The 21,369-nt window shown below is 34.1% G+C and overlaps 1 protein-coding gene across 1 annotated transcript in view; it reads right to left on the bottom strand.

The window, feature by feature from the left end:
* Lipi (lipase I) overlaps positions 1 to 21,318 on the bottom strand; it is a 58,142-nt gene extending 36,824 nt beyond the window's left edge. The window contains exons 1-6 of the mRNA XM_023724124.1: positions 21,216 to 21,318; positions 21,086 to 21,109; positions 9,019 to 9,069; positions 5,584 to 5,969; positions 3,433 to 3,541; positions 1,366 to 1,467 (exon numbers count right to left, since the gene is read on the bottom strand). Of these exons, the coding sequence (XP_023579892.1) occupies positions 1,366 to 1,467; positions 3,433 to 3,541; positions 5,584 to 5,969; positions 9,019 to 9,069; positions 21,086 to 21,109; positions 21,216 to 21,318 (775 nt within the window). The remainder of the gene's footprint in view (positions 1 to 1,365; positions 1,468 to 3,432; positions 3,542 to 5,583; positions 5,970 to 9,018; positions 9,070 to 21,085; positions 21,110 to 21,215) is intronic.
* Between the last annotated feature and the right edge of the window lie 51 nt (positions 21,319 to 21,369).

Here is a 21,369-nt window from a genome sequence, read left to right on the forward strand (position 1 = left end):
ATTATTTTTTAAAAAAATCAATCCGGGGTGTCATCTATGTGACAGTTAATGCTAGGTTAGATCTGGTACATTGAGTCTCCAAAAGATTATAAGAAGATAAGACAATCCTACACAGTTTAGTAAGAAATGTTTTTAAAAATGTAAACAAAGGTAGTAAAAAATACAAAGAGCCAATTGGAAAGACTATACTCAGAATTAAATTACAGTTTGAAGGAAAAACAAAAGTGTTCAGACAATGGAGGGCCCAGTAACTAGAGAATAGCTGTTTCATGGGAGACTGTGCTGAACTTATATTAAGGTCTAAGTTATAAAAAAGAATGTGAGGTTGGGCTAGCATAATAAAATCATAAATCTTTAAGCAGTAGCTTTCAGTAAAAAAGAAGGTGAACATAACTTCTAAATACAGAGCAGTTGTTTCTGGTATAGCCTTAGTCCAATACATATTCATTTGGGTTGAATAATCCTCTTAACCCATGTTGATATTGGCATATATTTGTTATATATACATATAAGGCAAAAAGTGGTTGAGGTTGTTAAGATTAATGAATCTGAAAGATTAATTGAGGTTGCTAAGGTAGTATGCCGGGGTTCAAAATGAAAGGAAACCTCAGGAGAGGAGCCTTAGTTTCATCTCCTCCCTTCCCACTCCCTAAGCTACAGTGCACCTATGTTAGCAGTTCATCAAAATAATCTAGCAATGAAGTTCAGACTCTGTAATCAGAAGATATGATTTCAAATTCTAACTTTGCCAATTACTGACTGGGTGACCTTGACCCTAGTTCACCACAGAATATAGTAATGAACTTATTAGGACATACTAGAATTTCATATTTAAGTCATGTAAAACATTTGAATCACTGCATGACACACACAAAGTATTCAATAAAAAGTGCTGCCAGATTAAAGTTTGGAAAGGCATCGGGGCCAATACTACTAATACCTCATTAGAGATTTTCATGAAGATTATTTAAAAGTACAGAAATTATTTTCCTACCTTTAGGAAAAATATTCTCTGTGCAATTGAAAGACCAGTTGGTATAGCTCATATCAAGAACACGAGTCAAAAGAGTGACCCAAACACCGCTGCACCATTAAGTGTGAGAAGACAGAATGATCAAATCAAGGACAGTCAGCAACTGCACAAAGCAGACTGTTTCATGAAGTCTCATTGTTCAGGGTGACGGGATTCCTCACGAAATCTCAAGAAGGCAAACTCAATGCAAAACAGTGCTGTTTACCAAGATAGGGAACCATTAACAGAGAACATTTTTATCGAAAACGCTTCCTCCTCTTTTAACCTCTTCTCCATGGTCTGCGTTTTGTTTTTCCTTTTTAAATAATAAAGCCATAAATCCCCTTTGTTACCGTGGGCATCAGAATGGAGGACGTCCACGAGCTTCGCATCAGTGTAATCCAGCCTGCTGTTTGATGGTTTACCAGAAAATTTTGGCCCTGCAGGATCAAGACCTGAAATAAAACAAACATTTGATTCAATCAAGTCTTATTTAAATATTCACTATATTGCATACTTCTATTCTAAGCATAACGAGCATTTATAGTTTTAAACTTGTCCAAAAAGCATAAATGAGATGTGATAAATAGCAAATATTTTTGTGGTTGAATACTTATTACAAACTTTCAAAGGCTATCCATTCATGCAATGCAATTTACACTAATAAAATATGTTAAGACATTTTATTTTGTTTAAATGGAAATTCAAAATAAACTTTAAAACTTTATATTTAGTACCACTGCTCTTGTGGGGAGGGGAGACAGCAAGGAATACCACTTATCCTGTCCTGAACTTTGTGCGTTATTAGTTATTCATTTATGTCACTGGATTGAAAATGATTTTTAGGTGACAAACATTATTTGAATATTGGGACAAAACATATATGAACTAATATGTTCTCATTCATTTCTCACTAGCGATTGCCCTGCTCTTTAAGAAAAAAAAAATATATTAACATTTTAATGAGTATAGATATTATTTCTGGAGTATTATGAATTCAACATAAAAATTCTAGGCTCATGATTTTCTGAAGAACATCACAAAGATGAGGAAACATAAAATTAAATGTCTTCAGCATAGCTATGCAGTAAATGAAACAATCATCTTTAAGGCATAATTTAAAAAGCACAATACAACGATATCAGCTCAGACTCTCCTGTCAGCCCTATTTTAAGTTTCCCAGTTGGCTGAATGATCTGCTTTTCCCTTTCCCATAAATTGCTCTGATGTAGAAGCTTCATGTTTGTGGATCTTAAGTCATGATAACTGTCTGATACACAGTGCCACTGCAAAGGACTTGTAAGTGCATAGATACACGTATTGATACAAGTTCTTTTACATGTACTTTCACCTTTATTTAAAATTTAACTAAAGACTATATTATCTTTTAATAAACCTAAAATTATTATCCATCTTCTATAAGCATGGTTACCAGTTGTTTCTAAAGAAAAAAATAACATAAGTTGCTTTGAGAAGGGTATTATTCAACTTTTTGAAAACACTGCCACTGCTTAGAGGAGTGAAACTTTTCTTAACAGTGTGTTGTTGCGGGGTTTCCCAGATGCTGTTCCCTTTGTCATAGGACCACCATAGAGGCTGGGAAGTAGACTCTCCTAGCTCTCAAGTAAAAATATTTACAGGATTTGAATCCATCAAAATTTGTGAACTATGAATTATTAAAGTTTAGCTAATAAAGATACAAAGCACCTTTTTAAATTGATGGTCCATATTTTTGTCTTTACTCTTATAATATTGTGTCATTAAAATTTGGATAGCACTGAGCTGAGCATGGTGGCTAATTCCTACGAGCCTACCACTTGGTAGCCTGAGGCAGAAGGGTTGCTAAGAGTGCAAGGTCAGCCTTGACTACATAAGGAGTTGAAGTCCAGCTTGGACTACACAGTGAGACTCCGTTTCAAAAAAAATTAAATTCAATGATAGAAAATTATTTCCTCTCATTTCCGTAATAATTTAATTCTCTAGGGGGCACAAGAAATTAGAGTCTGACTAAAATAAAAGACATTTGAATGAAATATATGAAAAATAAATATGCATACATTACTTACAATGTTTAATTCTATAGGTTAATTTTTTTTAATTTTTAAAATTTATTTATTTATTTAGTACAGGATCACTATGCAGCTCAGACTCATAGTGATTCTCCTGTCTCAGCCTCCCCAGCACTAGGATTACAGGCATGCACCACCATGTTCAGTTCCGGCGGCCAGCACAGTGTGTCCAGGGTTCTGAGGCCAGCATGGTATGTGGTATCAGGGATCGAACCCAAGTCTTCACCCTTACCAGGCAGGTGCTTAGATGTTGAGCTATCTCTCCAGCCTCCTATTGGTTCAAATTTTAATGAAACAAACTGTAATACCCCAAAATATTTCCAAATGCTAATTTATAGAAAGTTATTTTACCTGTTATTCTTCCGAGTTCACCATGAAATATCTTTCCAACAAAACCACAGATATGAGCCCCTAAACTCATACCTATGAAATGAAAATTGCCAAGAGATGCTCCTCGCATCTGTAATTAAAAAGATGGCTTTGTCATTTTATTTGCAGGTAATCACAAAATTTGTCTTACATCAATATTCTAAAATTTCTTATTTTTCTGATTTGATCCTTTCTGAGAGAAAGGGAAGGAGATTTTATAATTCTGAAACAAGCATACTTTTGTTCATAAAATATTTGACTTTATTTATTTTTAGCAGTATCATTAATTTTTATTTAAAACCACTTAGCTGTAACATAGTTCATAAAAAATGTTAGCAAACATTTTGTGATCATAACAACTAGACATTAGTAGATGCCTACTTTGTCTTAGGTACCTTGACATGTGATTTATAAATTTCATATTTAATATTCCCATTAAATTTCATATTTAATATTTGTATTACATTGTCTGAAATTGTGTATGGCTTCTATTAAATACTAATTAAAGAGCAGTCTAATCTTACTAAGGAAACAGCCTCAGAGACATATATACTTATAAAGAAGAAGATGGATTTTTAAGGTGCTGTGGTCTGATTGTTTATGCCCCTCAAAATTAATGTTTTGGGGCTGGGGAGATAGCTCAGCAGTCTAAGCACCTGCTGGGTGAGTTCAAGAACCTGGGCTCAATCCTCAGTAACCACATGCTGTGCTGGCCCGGGAACCCTGGCAGTGCTGTACCAGGTTTGAACACCTGCTGTTGTCAGAGAGAGGGGACACAGAAGCCTGTATGGGGACATTTTCTCTCACAATTTCAGGGAGCTAAGGAGATACTTATGCACAGGTTCAGCCTGCATACTGAAATGTCTGATGGCTCTTCAGATATCTCAGATCAGTGCCCAAATATCCAAGAAAGCATTTTTCAAATATTAATGGTACTGATATTTTCACATTTTCTCCTTAATATAAAGCTTTCACAAGTAAAGACACTACTAGAAATGCATACATCCCCACCAAACCCCTATATTTATCACATTTAGGGGCACAAACTTGTTCAAGATACCTGTAATTCAAAATAGAAATGATGCAGTTCTACAGAATAATCACTAAATACCTAGGCAATTATCGCCTCTGCCTCTCTACAGGTAAAACTCAGCTTTATCAAACCCAGGTGATATACTCCTATTAATGCAAGTTGATTTTATTCAATGATACTGTCACCTAAGGGCTAAACACACCATGCATTTACACATGTACATGCACATCTGAATGATCATTTAGTAGTTCTACAAATTATAAAGTTATAAATTTCTATTAGCACAAGTACACAAATAAGGAAATGCAGTACAGAGGTTCAGTGACACTGCAGCATCACACAGAGAGTAAATAATGTAGTGGGGTTTGAACCCTCCAGTCTGACTCCTAACCACGTCGTGTATTAATGTAGAATTTGTGTTGCTTGTTCAATTTCAGAAGAGGCTCAGAAGGTCAGCACAGCACAATACAATTGCAGCTTTTAAGCCCAAGAATGCCTTACATATTAAACATAACCTTCCTTCTCTCAAGTACCCATCACTACTGCTTCTCAGGACAGTTACAGGTCTGTTTTAAGGGTAAAGGCTAACTTAGTAAACAAGACTCATTCAGAGCACAGAAGATGTAGAATTTATTTGATCCGATCCAATCCTAAGTAGACTTAACTACAACAAAGAACTGCATTCAGAATAGGCAAGTGCTCTGCTTTCTAAGCTGTGTTCTCCTCACTTTTACCAATTCACATTGTCAGCTACATACATATTATCTGATCTTTCCACTGATTATACTTGTACGGTTTATAAATCTCTGTCCACATAGATCAATAGTTTTTCTGACATTAGTGTTGGTATTGCTAGAGAAATTCATAAAAGGATTTTAAGTGAGATAACTTCATCTTTAAGGTTATTTAAAAATATGACAGGACCAATTCTGGTATAGAATTAATAACAAGCAAAAAAATATAGCTGCATAAGTCAATATGTTAAAGCAGTAAATTTAAATTCTTTTAGAAAAAAAGTATGGGTGGTATTGCTACTCTGTATTACTGCATAATACAATGTATTTGTATAGCATGTTAATGCATAAATTTTCCAAACTTACCAAAAGGTTCTGAATGTACCTACTTAGAATCACAGCAACTTTTCTGGTGTTTTTTACTGCTCTGTTGTAAATAAAAGTAGCAGCCCCCTGGTTCCAGTCGACGACAACTAGATTCATGTCTTCTTTATTCAGCAAAATCCATACAAAATTATGAAGCCATGATGGTGTGGAGCCCATCGGCCTGTATCCATGAATAAGCCAGACTGTTTTTTTGTGTATGTTGAAATTAATATTAAGTGAGTTATTTTGCTCAAACAGTGATTTAGCACAGTTGAAGTTGTTCCTTGTATACAGCATTAGGCTTATCTTTAATCTAGGAATAAACAGTTCTTTTAAGGAATCCTTTACAGTTAGCTTAGAGAATTCAAGGCATGGTCTTTTATTCTCTGAAATTCGAGAAGAAAAATAATCAGATAAGCTGAGGACTGGGAAACTCTCATTTTCTTGTTGCTGTTACAGACATCAAAACTGAACTTTGAGATAGGATTTCAATTGATTAGCACATCCACATAATTTACTGAACATTCAATTCAAAGTCACGTATTTATTAGACATAAAGACTTTCTTAACTGTAAGTAGTAAAAAATTACAAATTATGATACATACTTTTATCTGTATAAATTATAAAATAGAAGCAATATTCTGAATTGATATATTAATATTGTTAATGTGACAAACATACTGGTACATTTGGGTAAAATTATTATAAATGTTAATATTTTATATAAGAACATTTATATAGAGATAATTGCTTAAAAAACATTTTATGTGACCAGTTCTCAAATGAATACAAATTTAAATAATAAGGTATTGGGGCTGGGGAAGATAGCGTGACAGTCTAAGCATCTGCCTGGCAAGCACAAAGACATAGGTTCAGTCCCAGGTACCACATACCATGCCAGCCCCACCCTAGGCATACTGTGCCAGCCACTGAAACTGGGTGTGGTGGTGCATGCCTGTAATCATAGCGCTGGGGAGGCTGAGACAGGAGGATCACTATGAGTCGGAGTCTCACAGCAAGACCCTATACTAAATAAATAAATTAAATAATAATAAGGTATCATTTTCCTTACCAAAATATAATATAGGAAACTAGTAAAATTCACTAGGTAAGTATAACAAATATCCACATACATGATTGGTAAGAACAAAAAGTACAATTTTTTGAAATTGTTTATGTATGTGTATCTATTGTGTACCAAACACACAATAAAATTTTTAGTTTTCTTCCTAGAACTTACATTGATGAAATAAATACCATATATTAGGTATAAAACAGTATTCAAAGGATTATGTATAATGCCCCAAAATATATCCACCTTAAATTTCATCATTATATTCCTATCAATATGTTTATTCTATCATCTATCTATCATCTATATATCTATCCATTTTCCCATCTTTTGCTAAAAAGTGAAATAACTAAGAAAGATTAATAATTATTTCAGGACAGTGAAACAATTGGTCATTTTTATTTTCTTTTGGTAACTTATCAGAATTGTAATATGTTTCATAAGTATATATTCACCCCAAAAATTTATCCCAAATGATTTTTTATGAAAGAATGTGCATGCACTATTTCTAGAACTTTAATTTTGTATCAACTTTTGAGAAAGAAATTTGTCAATACATATCAAATCTCATAAATGTGTTTTGTACTTTATCTCAATGGCTTTACTTCCAAGAATACATCCTTAGAAAAATGACTAACTTTATTTTAATATCAAGCGTGATATCCATCGCGGGACACCACCAGGCAGTGCTCTTGAGCAATGAAGCCCTTTGCCTTCGTGTTTCCCTGACCTCTCCTTCAACCAGATTCATGGAAATATATGAACTTGGCTATGAAACAGATGTTCTTTTAATTGACTAGAAGAATGTAACCAAGTTCAGCCAAGATGCCAACTTGCCTCTTTACAGCATGTGGAAGAGAACTGTCCCCCCTGCTGAAGGCTAGAACAGGGGCTTGAGCAAGAGCCTGTGAGACTCCAGGACTAAGACATAAGATAGCATCTCAGCTGGGCCATGGGACTCAGAAAGAATTACGCCTTGCATACAAGATACTAGCTTTGCACACATCAAGATGTCCACTGTATTGCTTAATTACAGGCCTTTGTGCCTGGTACAAAATCACTGTTTCTCCTTACAGCCAAAGTCTGCAACATTTCTTTTCCCTAGTACTCTGCTGTGACCCCCTCTCACCTCACTGACTGATACCAATAAAAGCCACGAGCACTCTGGGAGGATGAGACAGTGGGATTGCAAAATTGAATTCAGTCTGGAGAATGGGCTCAAAATAAAAGATTCAGAAAGAGTTGGAGGTGTTTCCAGTGCACAGGGCCTGGGGCCATTTCCCAAATACATACATTACATATACATCTGAGGAAAAAAGTATATGTAAATACCTGATATTATTATCTGGAACTCTGGAAGGCCAAATGCAATTGATAGACCTAAACTGTTGGTTTATTTCTAGCTAAGTAGTTTTTAAATCTGGCCTAGAATAATAGAGAATTAGCTGGTAAGATCCTTGTGATGAAATTAACAGAAAGAAATCATCACTGAACTCTTCAATAGAGAAATATATATCTTTCCAAATATCCAAGTACATTTGCACAAACGCCATATATCCTCATTAGAAAAAAAAGTTTCATTTCAGAAACTGGTGTGTGCTTCCATTAAGAGAAAATTTATTGAGGTTAAAAAACAACAGAAGGGAACTACCCACTCAGGCCCCCCTCCTGTCCCTCTTGGACAGGAGCTTTCTCTCTCTCAATAAATATATTCTGCTCATAAAAATAAATAAATACAGAATGAGATGAACAGAATAAAGAAATTCTCTAGCTCAGAAACAGCAAAAATTAAATTACATAATAACAATTAATATTATAGGGCAAGATAAATAGCTCAACAAACTACAGCGCTTGCTTAGGCAGAGTGTAGCGCCAGGGTTCAGTTCCCAGCATGCCATGCCAGCCCCGACCCCGGGGCAACTCGGAGATGGCGACTGAGACTGGGCATTAATTCCAGCACTTGGGAGGCTGAAAACAGGGGACTCACTACTAGTATGATTCACACAGTGAGACCCTGTAGACCCTGTACTAGAATACAAAAAAATAAAAATAAAAATTCATAATAAATGCTATAAAGCCATGAAAAGCTCTAATAGTAAGAAATAAATGTTAAAATTTTGAAGGGAAACATATGTATATGAAAGAAAATACATGTATATAATAGCATGTATATATATAATATTTATTATACATATGACAGAAAATGTTGGCTCAAATATAAAATCGTTGCTTTTCCTTGGGGGGAGTAGTTTTGGGAAGGGGGAGGGCAGCAGTTACAGTATGCAGGAAATGACTGCATACCACGTTTTGCAAACCAGAAAGGCTCATGACAAGGTACAGAACAGCAGCCCATTGCACTCACCAACAGACTTCTTAGAAAGTGGTGTGGATTTTGTTGACAGAGAAAAATATCCTAAAAATAACAAAGCAGAAGATCCAAGTTACAAAGAGAAGATGAAGTAATGTTGATTCTATTTATTATCGAAAACATTAAAGCAGATAAGTCTAATGAATCAAGTTGATATAAAGGTTTATAAAATTATAATAATTTATACCAATACCTAATAATTTTATACCTTTCCTGAAAGATACTTCTAATGATATACTATACTTTCTGACATTGTCATTCTTGTTAGATTTATTTGAGAAAAGATCCATAGACATTTACAGAATAAAAAATTAAAAATAAACATGTAAATAAACTCTTAAGTTCCTTAAAGAATGTTAGATTGATTCAATTCTGCTACATTTAAAATTGGAGATCAAATAAAACTATAGGCATCATAGATGAATAATGATCATTACAAAATCATTCTTCAAAAACGCATGCCTGTAATCCCAGTGCTGGGGAGGCTGAGACACAAGAATCACTATGAGTCTGAGCTGGATAGTGAGACTCTGTACCAAATACATGTAAAAAATAAAAGAAGTCAAACAATAGGAAATGCTGACATTGCTTCAGTGAGAAAGGAAACTGCTTGCATTGCTGATAAGAAGGTGAACTATTACAATCAGCACAGAAGTCAGTCTGGGGTCCCAGATACTCCTTCTAGGTAGCTTCTCTACATAGCTCAAGACAGCATAACACAGTGACATATGCATACCAATGTTTATAGTGTAATAATTCATAGTAGCTAAAACCTGCAAGCAGTCTGTGTACTCATCAAGAGATAAACGGACTTGACCAGGGAGATAGCTCAGCAGCATAAGCACCTGCCCAGCAAGCACAAGGTCCAGAGTTTGATCCCTGGTACCAAATAAAAAAATGAAATAATAAAATAAAGTGATAAATGGATGAAGAAAACATGATGTTTATGCCCAATGGACTGCTACTTGTTTATTTTTTTCTGTATTTTATGGAAGGGTATACAGGGTGTTCAGGGCCTCACTATTAGATCAGACTGGTAGTGATTCTCCTGTTTACAGCCTCCCAAGTGCTGGGATTACAGGCACACACCACCACGCCCAGTCTCAATCACTGTCTCAGCATACCCCAGGGGCGGAGTTGGCACAGCAGGCTCGGGGATCAAACCCCAGACCCCTGCACCTGCTTGAGGCACTTTAATCTGCTAAGCTATTTGGCTGGCCCTCTACTTGTATATAAAGAAGGATAAATTCAAGACATTTATAGGACATAGATGTACTGAGAAATTTAATATTGGTGAGATAAAACAAATATAGGAGTTTAAATATCATATGATATTACTCTTTTGAATAAGGCAAAGCACAAACAAGGAGCAAAATAAAGGATGGATAAAAGGATCAAGGAGCAGATCTTTTGCAAACAGGAAGGAATCCAGGAGACAGAAAGAGAGATAGGCTGAGGGTGAGGGCAGTAAGGAGACTTAAGATGTGTCATGCACGGGTACCAAATACTCAAGAGCAAACATAAATATTATATGTCATAAACGTGAATTAATAATAATAGTAAAAATGAAAATTGGGACAGAAGAATTAAAGATGGAGAGAGGAATAATAATTGATTATCATATAAAATGATTTGAGCCATACTCCTTATTACATTAAAAATGTCGTTCACTGTTCTTATACACTTGCCCCCTTTCTCAGTACATATCATTGAAACCTTAATTTAGAGAGCACTATACATATACCCACATATAATTGAATTATTATTCAAAAAGAATCAAGCTGTGCTATGTGCATGCACCCACCTCCTAAGATGATGGTAAACTCGAGGTACTGCATGTGTGCTAATAAGATTTTCTTAAATTGTCAAAATACTGAATACACTTAAGCAAAGTTATATCACCCAAGAATAGTAAAAAAATGTTGCTTGGTGCCATTGGTCATCAATAACTGTAATGTAAATTAAAATCAAATTTACATATCATTTCAAACTAGAATGACTAAAATTTAAAAAAACAGAAGACAATATCGGTAAGGATGCAAAACAATGAAACCATTAAACAACACTGAAAGAAATGATAAAAATGCTATATTTTGTGAAACATGCTGGTGGATCTTACAATGTTAAATATGAACTTACATGACCACAAAACTTGCATATTTAGGTGTTAACAGTTCTTAAAACTTGAAGAACCCATCATCAACTAAAAAGTATACAAATAAACAAATTGTGACTATCTGTATAATGCAACTTAATAATAAAAAAGGAATAAAGTGCTTACACATGAAAAACTTTGATGATCCACAGAATAGGTTATGCTAAGCAGAAATGACAAGAAGAAAAACTATACAAAAGATAAAATTTTCAGGTTAGATGGAATCAGAAATATATCATGATCCAGAAAGGAAGAGCTATCATGAAATCAATTCTACTCAGATTAATGTATATGTATAGTGCAACTCTAAATTAAGGTTTCACTGATATGTACTGAGAAAGGGGGCAAGTGTATAAGAAGAGTGAACGACATTTTTAATGTAATGAGGAGTATGGCTAAAATCATTTTATATGATAATGAAATAAAAAGAGGCTGGTGCAACTGATCAAGAAATGATAAATTCGGGCTGGGAAGATAGCTCAGCAGTCTCTACACCGGTCTGGCCAGCACAAGGACCCAGGTTCAGTCCCCAGTACCACATGCCATGCTGCTGTGCCAGCCAACGAGACTGGGCATTGTGGTGCACACCTGTAATCCCAGCAATGGAGAGGCTAAGACAGAAGGATCACTACAAGTGCAAGCTGTGTAGTGAGACCCTGTACCTAGTTAATTAATTAAAAATGATAAATTTATAAATATGACAACAGCCAAAGTTACAATACCCATAATGACTATGGCAATTAAAAGCGGTCAGATGTAATAGATTTTGAAATAAAAATTCTAAAACAATTGTTCTAGCTATATTCAAACACTCAGCATAAAATTAAAATTGTATAAAGTAAAAGATCACAGCTAATGCATACATGCTCTCAAATTGAAGAGTGACTTCTTATATAAAGAAAGTGTAGGATATGAAGTGGTAGATTTCACAACACATCTGTTTAAAAATAACTAAAAACTAACTTGCATCTAACTATACCTAAAAAAAAAAAGCTAAACCATTGATTTCAATATAATGTAGGAAAGGAACTACTATGGTCATATATGAAGAAATATAAATAAGGGGGAAAATACCTGAACTAAACAACAAATGAAGTATAATCACAGATATTTTTCAAAATAAAACTTACCAAAAAAGCCTTATAAACTTACTAAAACATGCCTTATGTTTTTAAAAGAATTTATTAAAATAATATTACCATCACATTCATTGACCAGTCTAATACCCATGCATAAAATCAATATTAAGTGAATATTTAGGATTCAACTAAGTATCTTCCTCTAGGAGGCAGATAAATAAATTTTACTGGCTACATAAAATTAAGATTAAGCAGCAATAAAGAAATTAAATTTTGGAAACTAGGAATAGCATCAAAAATATGTATTATATAAAGCAAATATAATGCAATGCACATAATAAGACATAAATATTCATATAGTGCACAGATGCAACATTAATTTGCAATAGTGTGTGCTCATATAATGGGACACTATAAATGGACATATTCGTGCACACACATACATGAATTTTGAATGCAATAACTTCCTGTCATAGGATGTACTCCATAATTAAGTATAGATGCTGATGCTAACGTTTTTCTCCATTTTACTGTGTCCACTTTCTGTATTTTAGCACTTTCTTAGTGTTCCAGATCAAAACTATTTTTTGTTAGATTTATATATGGAAAATGGTTTAAACAGACCCTCTTTAATTAAGAAATGAAAGTATCAAAACAAGTTACGCTACCAGCGGAAAGCTACATACACCAGAGCAGAAAGAGAAGTAATAATTTTTCAAATTCCGCAGGATAAAATACAAATTGAGGCTGTGGGGACTCTGAGAAACTCTATAATTAGAAATTCAGTAGCTGAGAAATAATATGGGTTTCATTGCAAATTATGTAGGAAGAAAAAGACAGACAGTAATCTCAAATGAGAGGTGTACTCAGAACAAACACTGAAAAGCACACTGGGTTTCAAATTACAGAAGTAATAAAAGTGCTTTAAAAAAGTCAAAGACACACGAGGAAGTTAGGAAGCATTATTCTGTGTTTCCAGCTGTGCTTCTGCAATAAATTTCCACCCTAGCTGAAATGCTCGTAACAATGCGGTCAGGAAGGTGAGACAGAGACAGTCCACAAGGCAGGACTACCTGAGACGGAGGGCGCCTGCCTCTCTCGAGCTTCTCCTCGACCCAGAACTACACAGCTCATCTTTGGCCCTTGGTTTCTTCATTTTGGGTTTTATTTTCACTATTTTTTAAATAATGATGAATAATACCACATAATAATTGCATATTTGTGGAGCCCACGGTTAAGTGTTTCAAGATATGTTTATATTTTTATAATGATCAAGTCAAAGTAGCATAAAAATTTTATTAAACAAAAATATTTCCTTAAGCAATTTTTAGTCTAAAACCTCTTTCCTAGCTATCTTGAAATGTTCATTGCACTACTATTGGTTTACCCAATATATAATAGAAGAGCAGAGGTTATTTTTTCTGACTAACTTTGTACCTATTGACCAATTTCCCCCTAAACTCCTCTTCCTCCTTATCTGGAGCCCTGGATAACCACTATTCTACTCTGATCTAGAAGATTCTATATCTAGAAGATATTTTAGACTCTATATGTAAGTGAGCACATGAAGTATTTGTCTGTCTATGCCTGGCTTATTACACTTCACATGACAGTTTCTTTTTTAAATAAAAGGGGTTGAAATAAATGGTCTCTGCTAGTCTCATATTCTTTGAATTCAAATTCATACTCACACATGGTAAACTACATAGACAAACTAATGCTTTCTTTTAACTCTCTAGGTTGACCAAGTCAAAAACAGACTGGCTGGATGTGAGGGCGAGCTGGCTGCAACATCTGTCATCGTGTTGATCGCCAAGGTTGATTCGGCTGACCTGGCTGACCAGGTGGGTGTCCCTTTCCTCCCTCAACACTCCTTGTACATCCCTCGTGAAGCTGTGAGCTAGGTCGAACAGGACAACCATCCCACACAGAGTAAGACAGCTCCTCGGCCAAGGGGCTACAGACGGCTGCACTCGCCTGCTAGAACCTCAAAACAAGCTCTCAGACTTGCCATGAGAAATAACAATCTTCAGGTACATCCTGGAAATAATTAATATATCTTTGTCTGATGATCTCCCCATTCTCCCCAAAATTCTCAGTGAAAAGTTATTTCTTTTTCTTTCTCCATTTCTGAAAACAAAATGAATTTCAACAACAATATTAGCAGTAGTAACAAGAATTTATAATTATTCACCAGCCGCTCTCTGTGAAGCTTTTATATTCAAACCCTCTCCTTCATGTTATATATGAAGAAAGTGAAGTTTAAAATGAACAATAAATGATGAAAGGTCACAGTTGGAGGCAACAGAACACTTCTGTGTGATATGCAAGAGGCAAGAGCAGCATATTTACGTCTCAGGTAATTACATAAATATTTGAGGAACATAAGTAAGATTCTACTAGAAGCTCAGTAGCTCAATTTTGAAGTCATGCTAAGACAAATTCTTTGGGTCCAAAAGAATTTCAAATAACAGAGCAGTGTGACTGAGTAGATGTTACCAAGGTACACATTTATTTTGTCATCAAACCAGTTAAAACACAAAACCACAGTAGCAGGAATCAAAATTAAAGATTAAAATATCTTTAATTCTCTAATTCACAAGCAATCAGTTAGAAAATATATATTAACCTACCATACCACAGAAAAATCAAAATATTCATAAATAACTATTTTATCAATGAAAATATTTATACTTTTTGATAATGAATCTGACTAGAAAAACAAAATGAATTAGATGTCTAACAGGTCCTTAAACCAAGAATTCTATAGCATGAATATAAAAATGGTTGTGAAAACATGACTTGAAGTTTTGTTCATAATATAATTTACTAGAACAATTTCCAGAGTTTCTGATTTGATAGTTATAGCTGCATTTTTAAATAGGTAATTCAAGAGAATCTGATACAAGTAATCCATGAGGAACCCATAATACCTATATATATGAGAAGACCTGTATCTGGAAATTATCTAAGTGAATTAATGAGAAATGCACATGGAACAAAGCACCAATTAGTCTAACCTCATTTATACACTATACTTGACCAGAGAACATACATATGCTGTCCTTTGAGCGTCACAATGCAGGGAAGCAGTGTAACTATTTCCATGTAGAATGAGGAAACTGAGATTCATGGAGATTAAGTCACCAGGGCCAGATAATAATCCACCAGGAAGGGAATATAGGACTTACAATTGCAAATCCCATATTCTTTAACTTGAACTTTTTATTAAGGAGATGTTAGTATAATAAATTAAAGTCGCCTGTCAGCACCTGATTTTAGCATGTCATTCAAAATAAATTAACTGACCATGTCAGAAAGATCCTGATACAAGGATCATTTTTTACTGAAATGCAATGATTGTGTTGAAGCAGTAGGCTCAGAATCCTGTGAGATTTAGAAGTCCACTGTCCTATAAGCAGGCTATTAACCTCGTATGACTTAATACACTGTACCTTTACCACACGAAGTTTGATCCATGTATTTATAGTTATCATTCAAGAGCTTATTAGAAATGTAGTATCTTAGGCTTTCTCTCTAGTCTAATATTTTAACAAGATTCTTAGATTTCTCTATGACATAATGAAAGGTCTGGTTGTAGAAAAGTGACTCTTGTCTCCCCTATTTCACTTTCATCAACTGTGAAAGGAGAAAGATGAATTAATCAATCTTTAACATCTCTGCTAGAGAACATAGGAGTTGATAAACTGTGTGTGGTGAGGCAAAACTGATAGAGACTAAGAATAGCTTTAACATTTTTAAATGATTGCAAAAAATTAAAATGGCAATAGTTTGGGACACGAAAAATTACAACTGATTCAAATTTTAGTGCTCATCAATAAAGTTATACAACAACATAGCCACCCTTGCTTTTTACATATTATTTATGGCTGCTTTCTTATTACCAGGGCAGAGTTGAATAGAAATAACAGTGATGAATGATCTCACAAGAACTAAAATATTTACTACTTGTGCATTTATAGAAATAGTTGCTGAATCCTGTTGTTTTTACTTTAAAGAAATAACAAAAACTGTTACAAGATGTGATTACAAATTCAGTGGATGTAGCTGTCATCCAGCAGAAAGGCAGGCTCTTAAAAACATTACACTCTGCCCTTACCCACATTATTCACCAGGTCTGGGACTGAGTGACTCCTGGCTCTTCCTCATATGAACAATTTCCATGAAAGGTAAATGCTTTGAATTAACTTGGGATATTCAGGCAGAACTGACGACACAACAAAGTCACAAGGAGCGGACTTCTAGAACCACTTCAGAAAGCAAAAACAATAATGGAATGCATAATGTGGAGAGGGAGGTGGAATCTTTTGAAAGGGAATAATGTAATGTGTGTTTACTATTATAACTGCTTAAACATTTACCTTATTTTATCAAACCTTGTATTTAAGCAAGTATGATGAGACAGACTTAAAGATTGTCATATAAATGCTGAACTAACTACACATTACTAATAACTAGAATATGTTAATGAAAATAAAATTTGAGCATTTGCAAAAGTCATGATTTGATAAAATATTCAATTGAATATAAGGAAAATATTGTTAATTTCAAATTAGCATTTTAATTTTTTTGAATATACATTCAGTTACTGTTAGGAAGATGTTTAAAACATAAAGAAAACAATCGGTATTCACAGAACACCTAGAGAAAGCTATTCATCTTGAATTTCAAATTTACTACTGTTTTTGTCACCATAATTTAAAACAAGTAGTTCTTGTTCTACTTTATAAAACAGAGCAAGAACAAATAGTTCTAGCCCATTGCCATAAAGTAGTAAATGATATTACTAAAATTAGTAAACTTTGTTACCATAAACCCAGAAAATAAAATTCAATTTTGATACCATAAAACAATTTTGGATTTTGTTATTCTAAACAATAAAACTATTGTAGTATATAGTTAGTTTTCTTGCTTTACAATTTATAATTTATGTAGGTAAGAATTTTCTTCAAAAGAAGTATTTGCATAAATTAAGTTGAAACAAAATGTTACTAAATAGTGATTTTCAAAGGTGAAAGTAATTTCAATATTGTGAAATAATTCTTAGTATTGCCTCAGTTGTTGCTATGTATTCCCTACCCACACCCTCTACAAAAGTTTTTCTAGTTACTAATTATTTGAAAGTTAACACAAATACAAAATCTCAACTTACCAAACACATACAGGCACATACACACAAATCTTTATATTAATTTGGTTTGGCCTAATTAATAGCCATAAGCATAACATGTTCTTTCATTCTATGATGCCAAAATATACTTTATCCCAGAATATAGGCCATATCAACTACTGCTTTGCAATTTTTAAAGAAGATTATTAATAAGTATCTTACCAGATCGTACCCAGCACATCAAACATAGAAAAATATATATTTTCATTTGGAATCTGAAAAAGTAAAAGAGTACTCAAATTCACCAGAAATAAAATTCCGTAATTCATTAAGGTTTCTCTTTCGTAGAACTGTCCCAGTGTAGCAGGTTACAGGTTACACTGTATAAATGACTTTTGCTCCTCCCTCTGTTTTGAAAAATGTGAGGTTTTTCTCCCATTTGATTTATGGTTGTGAGATAGACCTTGGAAGTCAAAACCTCTGTAATAAGTCACAATGTTTCAACTACACTAGTTGATTTTAAGGGAATGAAAACTCTAATTATATATCTCTGTATTCCTTTTAACCTCAAGATTTCAGAAGTGGTCTGAAAGAATATATCTGTGGAAAACCTACAAAATATGCCTTGTTCAAAAATTCCAGAAATGGAAAAATGCAAAAAAAAAAATTGTGGCTTATGCTCATTTTGATTACAAAATAAGTGGTCTTTATATACCACAATCAATAATGAAATTCAGACCCATGAAGCTGTCAAGTGTAATTACAGGGTTTTTGTATGTATGCAGTCTACATCCAAAACACAGATGCTATTTTAAAATTTAAAATTCTAGTGTAGATACTCTTGAGGCTAACATTTGAAAATAAAAGTTCTTTTTTGCTTTTACATGAGAACAATTTAAAAATATTATAGGATTTATATTTCATGTTATTTTTCTCCCAACAATGGATTTTAAAGGTAATTATAGCAGTTGAATATTGTTTGTTAAGAAGGGGAGTTATTTTTATCAGAACATAGTTGGCATAACCTTTAATTTAATTAACCGATGTGTCAAAAGTCTTATTCATCTTGTCCTTTCACTCAGCTCTTAACATCCAACAGACTTTATTCCAGAAATCAAAAGTCCTCGCATGTCACTATGGTGCATGCGGACACAAACATATTAGGGCAAGAATATTCATTATCTTAGCCAAAAAATAAGGAAAACATATTATATAACAATGAGAGATTGGTTTAATTATACACATAATGTGGGCAAAAGTTAATGCAGATAGATAAATATTTATTGTTATAGAAAACTTAAAAATTTAGAGGAGAAAAAGCAAGTTAAAAATGGCATCTAAAATATGGTTTCTAAATTTTATTACACATATACCTGCCTAGGTCAAAATCCAGGAGGGTATTCCTCCAAAATGATTTTCTCTACATGCTTGATTATTGGTACATTTTATTTTCTTATTTATGACTTTAAATTTTTACAATATTGCTTAACAATAACCTCACCTGCAACACAGATTTTTAAAAAATGCTACCATTATTTTTGGAAAATATGGTTAGAAAAATCAGACTAAATATAAAACGAGGTTTTCAAAAGTGAAGATTACCAAGTGCGGTGTGCACACTTGTCATCTTGCACTCTGGGAAGCTGAGGCAGGAGCATCAAAAGTTTGATTATAGATTTTGTAAATTAGTGACTCGGCCTCAAAATGAAAAAGAAAAAAGAAAAGAAAAGAATGAAAGAGGAAATGAAAAGGTAAAAGGATTGTACTACAAATCTCAGTGAAGGACCTGTGTTCAATCTCCAGTACTGGGGAAAAACAGGTGAAAATAAAATGCATACTTATTTAAAAAAAAAAAAAACATACCTTGATCTTAGCAGTGATTTGCATTGACACTGACTCGCCAAGTTCCTCTACCCACTCATTCATTTATTTATTCGCGTATTCAACTCTTATTAACTACCTGCTGTTTCCAGGCAGGGGCTATTGGCGATACAAAGTAGAGATGTTCATTTATTCAAAAAGTATTATCTAAGGTATTTATTATTATACATTCAAAAATTTATTCCACATACACAGACGTGTGAGGGATTATCCTAGTACTGAAACATATTTACCCAAACTTGGTTTACAGAAAAAAAGACTTTACAGAAGTATATCTATGTAATTGTGGTACAACACAAGTAGAGCATCCAGTTAATCTACACTGCAGTTTAGAACATCTTTGCAAAATATGCTGCACAGGCTGCACTATAAAATACAGCAAGTATTATCTAGGTAAAGAAGAGAGACGAGGGTGCGCTATTTATATACAGGAGCATATGTATGTATGCTTATGTTTTATTTTATAAGTTTATACAGGTGATATAAGATACCTTAACATGTGTGAAATAAGGTTATATTTTGAAGAGAATTCCATCCAGCTGACCCACTGAACACTTACATATGCTCTAGTAAAATGAGGATTATTTTTAGCTAATACTAGTTTAATTGCCCTGCATATATCAATATGAGTTAGGAAATACAGTACATTTACATTAAAAATGGTCTACTGAGAGCAAGTTGGAACAAGCAGCTAAATGAATTGGCTAAATGTAAGCTTATAGCACTGAACAAATACTTTAGATTTGTAAGCAACATAAAATTATATGGTGACAACACAAAAACCATGAACATTTTTAGAAAACAAATGGTGCAAATCTCTATGTAAAAATATAATAATCATTAACTACTGGAAAATACACATTTACAACATTCAAAAACCCTACATAAACAACAATATTTTTTATAATGAGACCTGAAAACATAACTCTCACACAAGCAATGCGTGAGGGACAATTAAGATGAAATATGATGGCTTGGATAGAACCTATGGAATAAATAAACACAAGTCAGGTGCAGTGGTGCATGCCAGTGATCCCAGCACTTGGGAGGCTGAGCCAGGAGGATTGCTGAGAGTTGGAAGGGCAGCCTGCACTACAAAGCGAGTTGCAGCCCTGTCTGAACTACATACTAATGAATATCAAGTGAAGATAAATGCTAATGTTACTTGTCTGAAAAAGAGAAGAAAAAGAGCAAGAAGAAGGAGGAGGAAGAGGAGGTGGAAGAAAAGGAGGAGGAGAAAGAAAAGAAGAAAAGAGAAAAAGACTTCTGACCACGAGATGCTGCCATATCCATTTACTTGGTTGACATATAGTTTATTTTTTTTTTACAGTGCACCAGTTTCCTTAGCTTCCTCCTATCTTACAAGAAATTGTATTTTACCTTTTTACCATAAAATATTTTTTTAGAAAATGATAGAGACAAAAAATAAAAACAGAAATAGGATTTAAAGGCTAATAAATATCATGTGAAAATAAATGCTAATGTTACTCATACTAAATTGCATGGGCAAGAAGTCTGTTTCTCCCACAATGCAGATTTCTCTATGGGCTTGTTTCCCAAGAACTGAAGACAGGACCTTACAGGAGCAGTAAGAAAATGTCCCAGTACATTATACTCATTAGCTTAGTCTAATTCATTCCTCAAGAAACATAACCTAAATTCAACAGAGAAGTTCTTCCTTCAAAGCCATAAAATAAGTACAGTGTTAAGTGAAAACTAATGTCCTAAAATATGCCTTTCTTTAGAAAACAAGATTTTTTTCACATCTATCAGCACGACAAAAAATACTCTGTTCAATTCAAAATCCACCCTTACCATTACCCCAACCCAGCACCAAATGAGGTTGTCACTACTGTTTTATGCACAGGATGCTTTGAAGGTTCTATGTCAACATCTTCCAAGGCTTCCTTGCTACAGGCTGTTTTCTCAAGTTCCCCAGACCCACCTAAGGTTTTCGGTGTCATTTTCAAGGACTTCCGCTGGGAGCACCTTCTGACTACACAAGCCATACTGTCAGGGCCCTGCGGTACCAACTTTCCCTCTCCCATCTCGCCTTCAGTCCGGTGGGGGGCGGAGCCCAGCGCGGTGGGCGGGCCCAG

Source organism: Octodon degus, unplaced genomic scaffold, assembly GCF_000260255.1.
Source record: "Octodon degus isolate 3935 unplaced genomic scaffold, OctDeg1.0 scaffold00106, whole genome shotgun sequence".
Classification (NCBI taxonomy): domain Eukaryota; kingdom Metazoa; phylum Chordata; class Mammalia; order Rodentia; family Octodontidae; genus Octodon; species Octodon degus.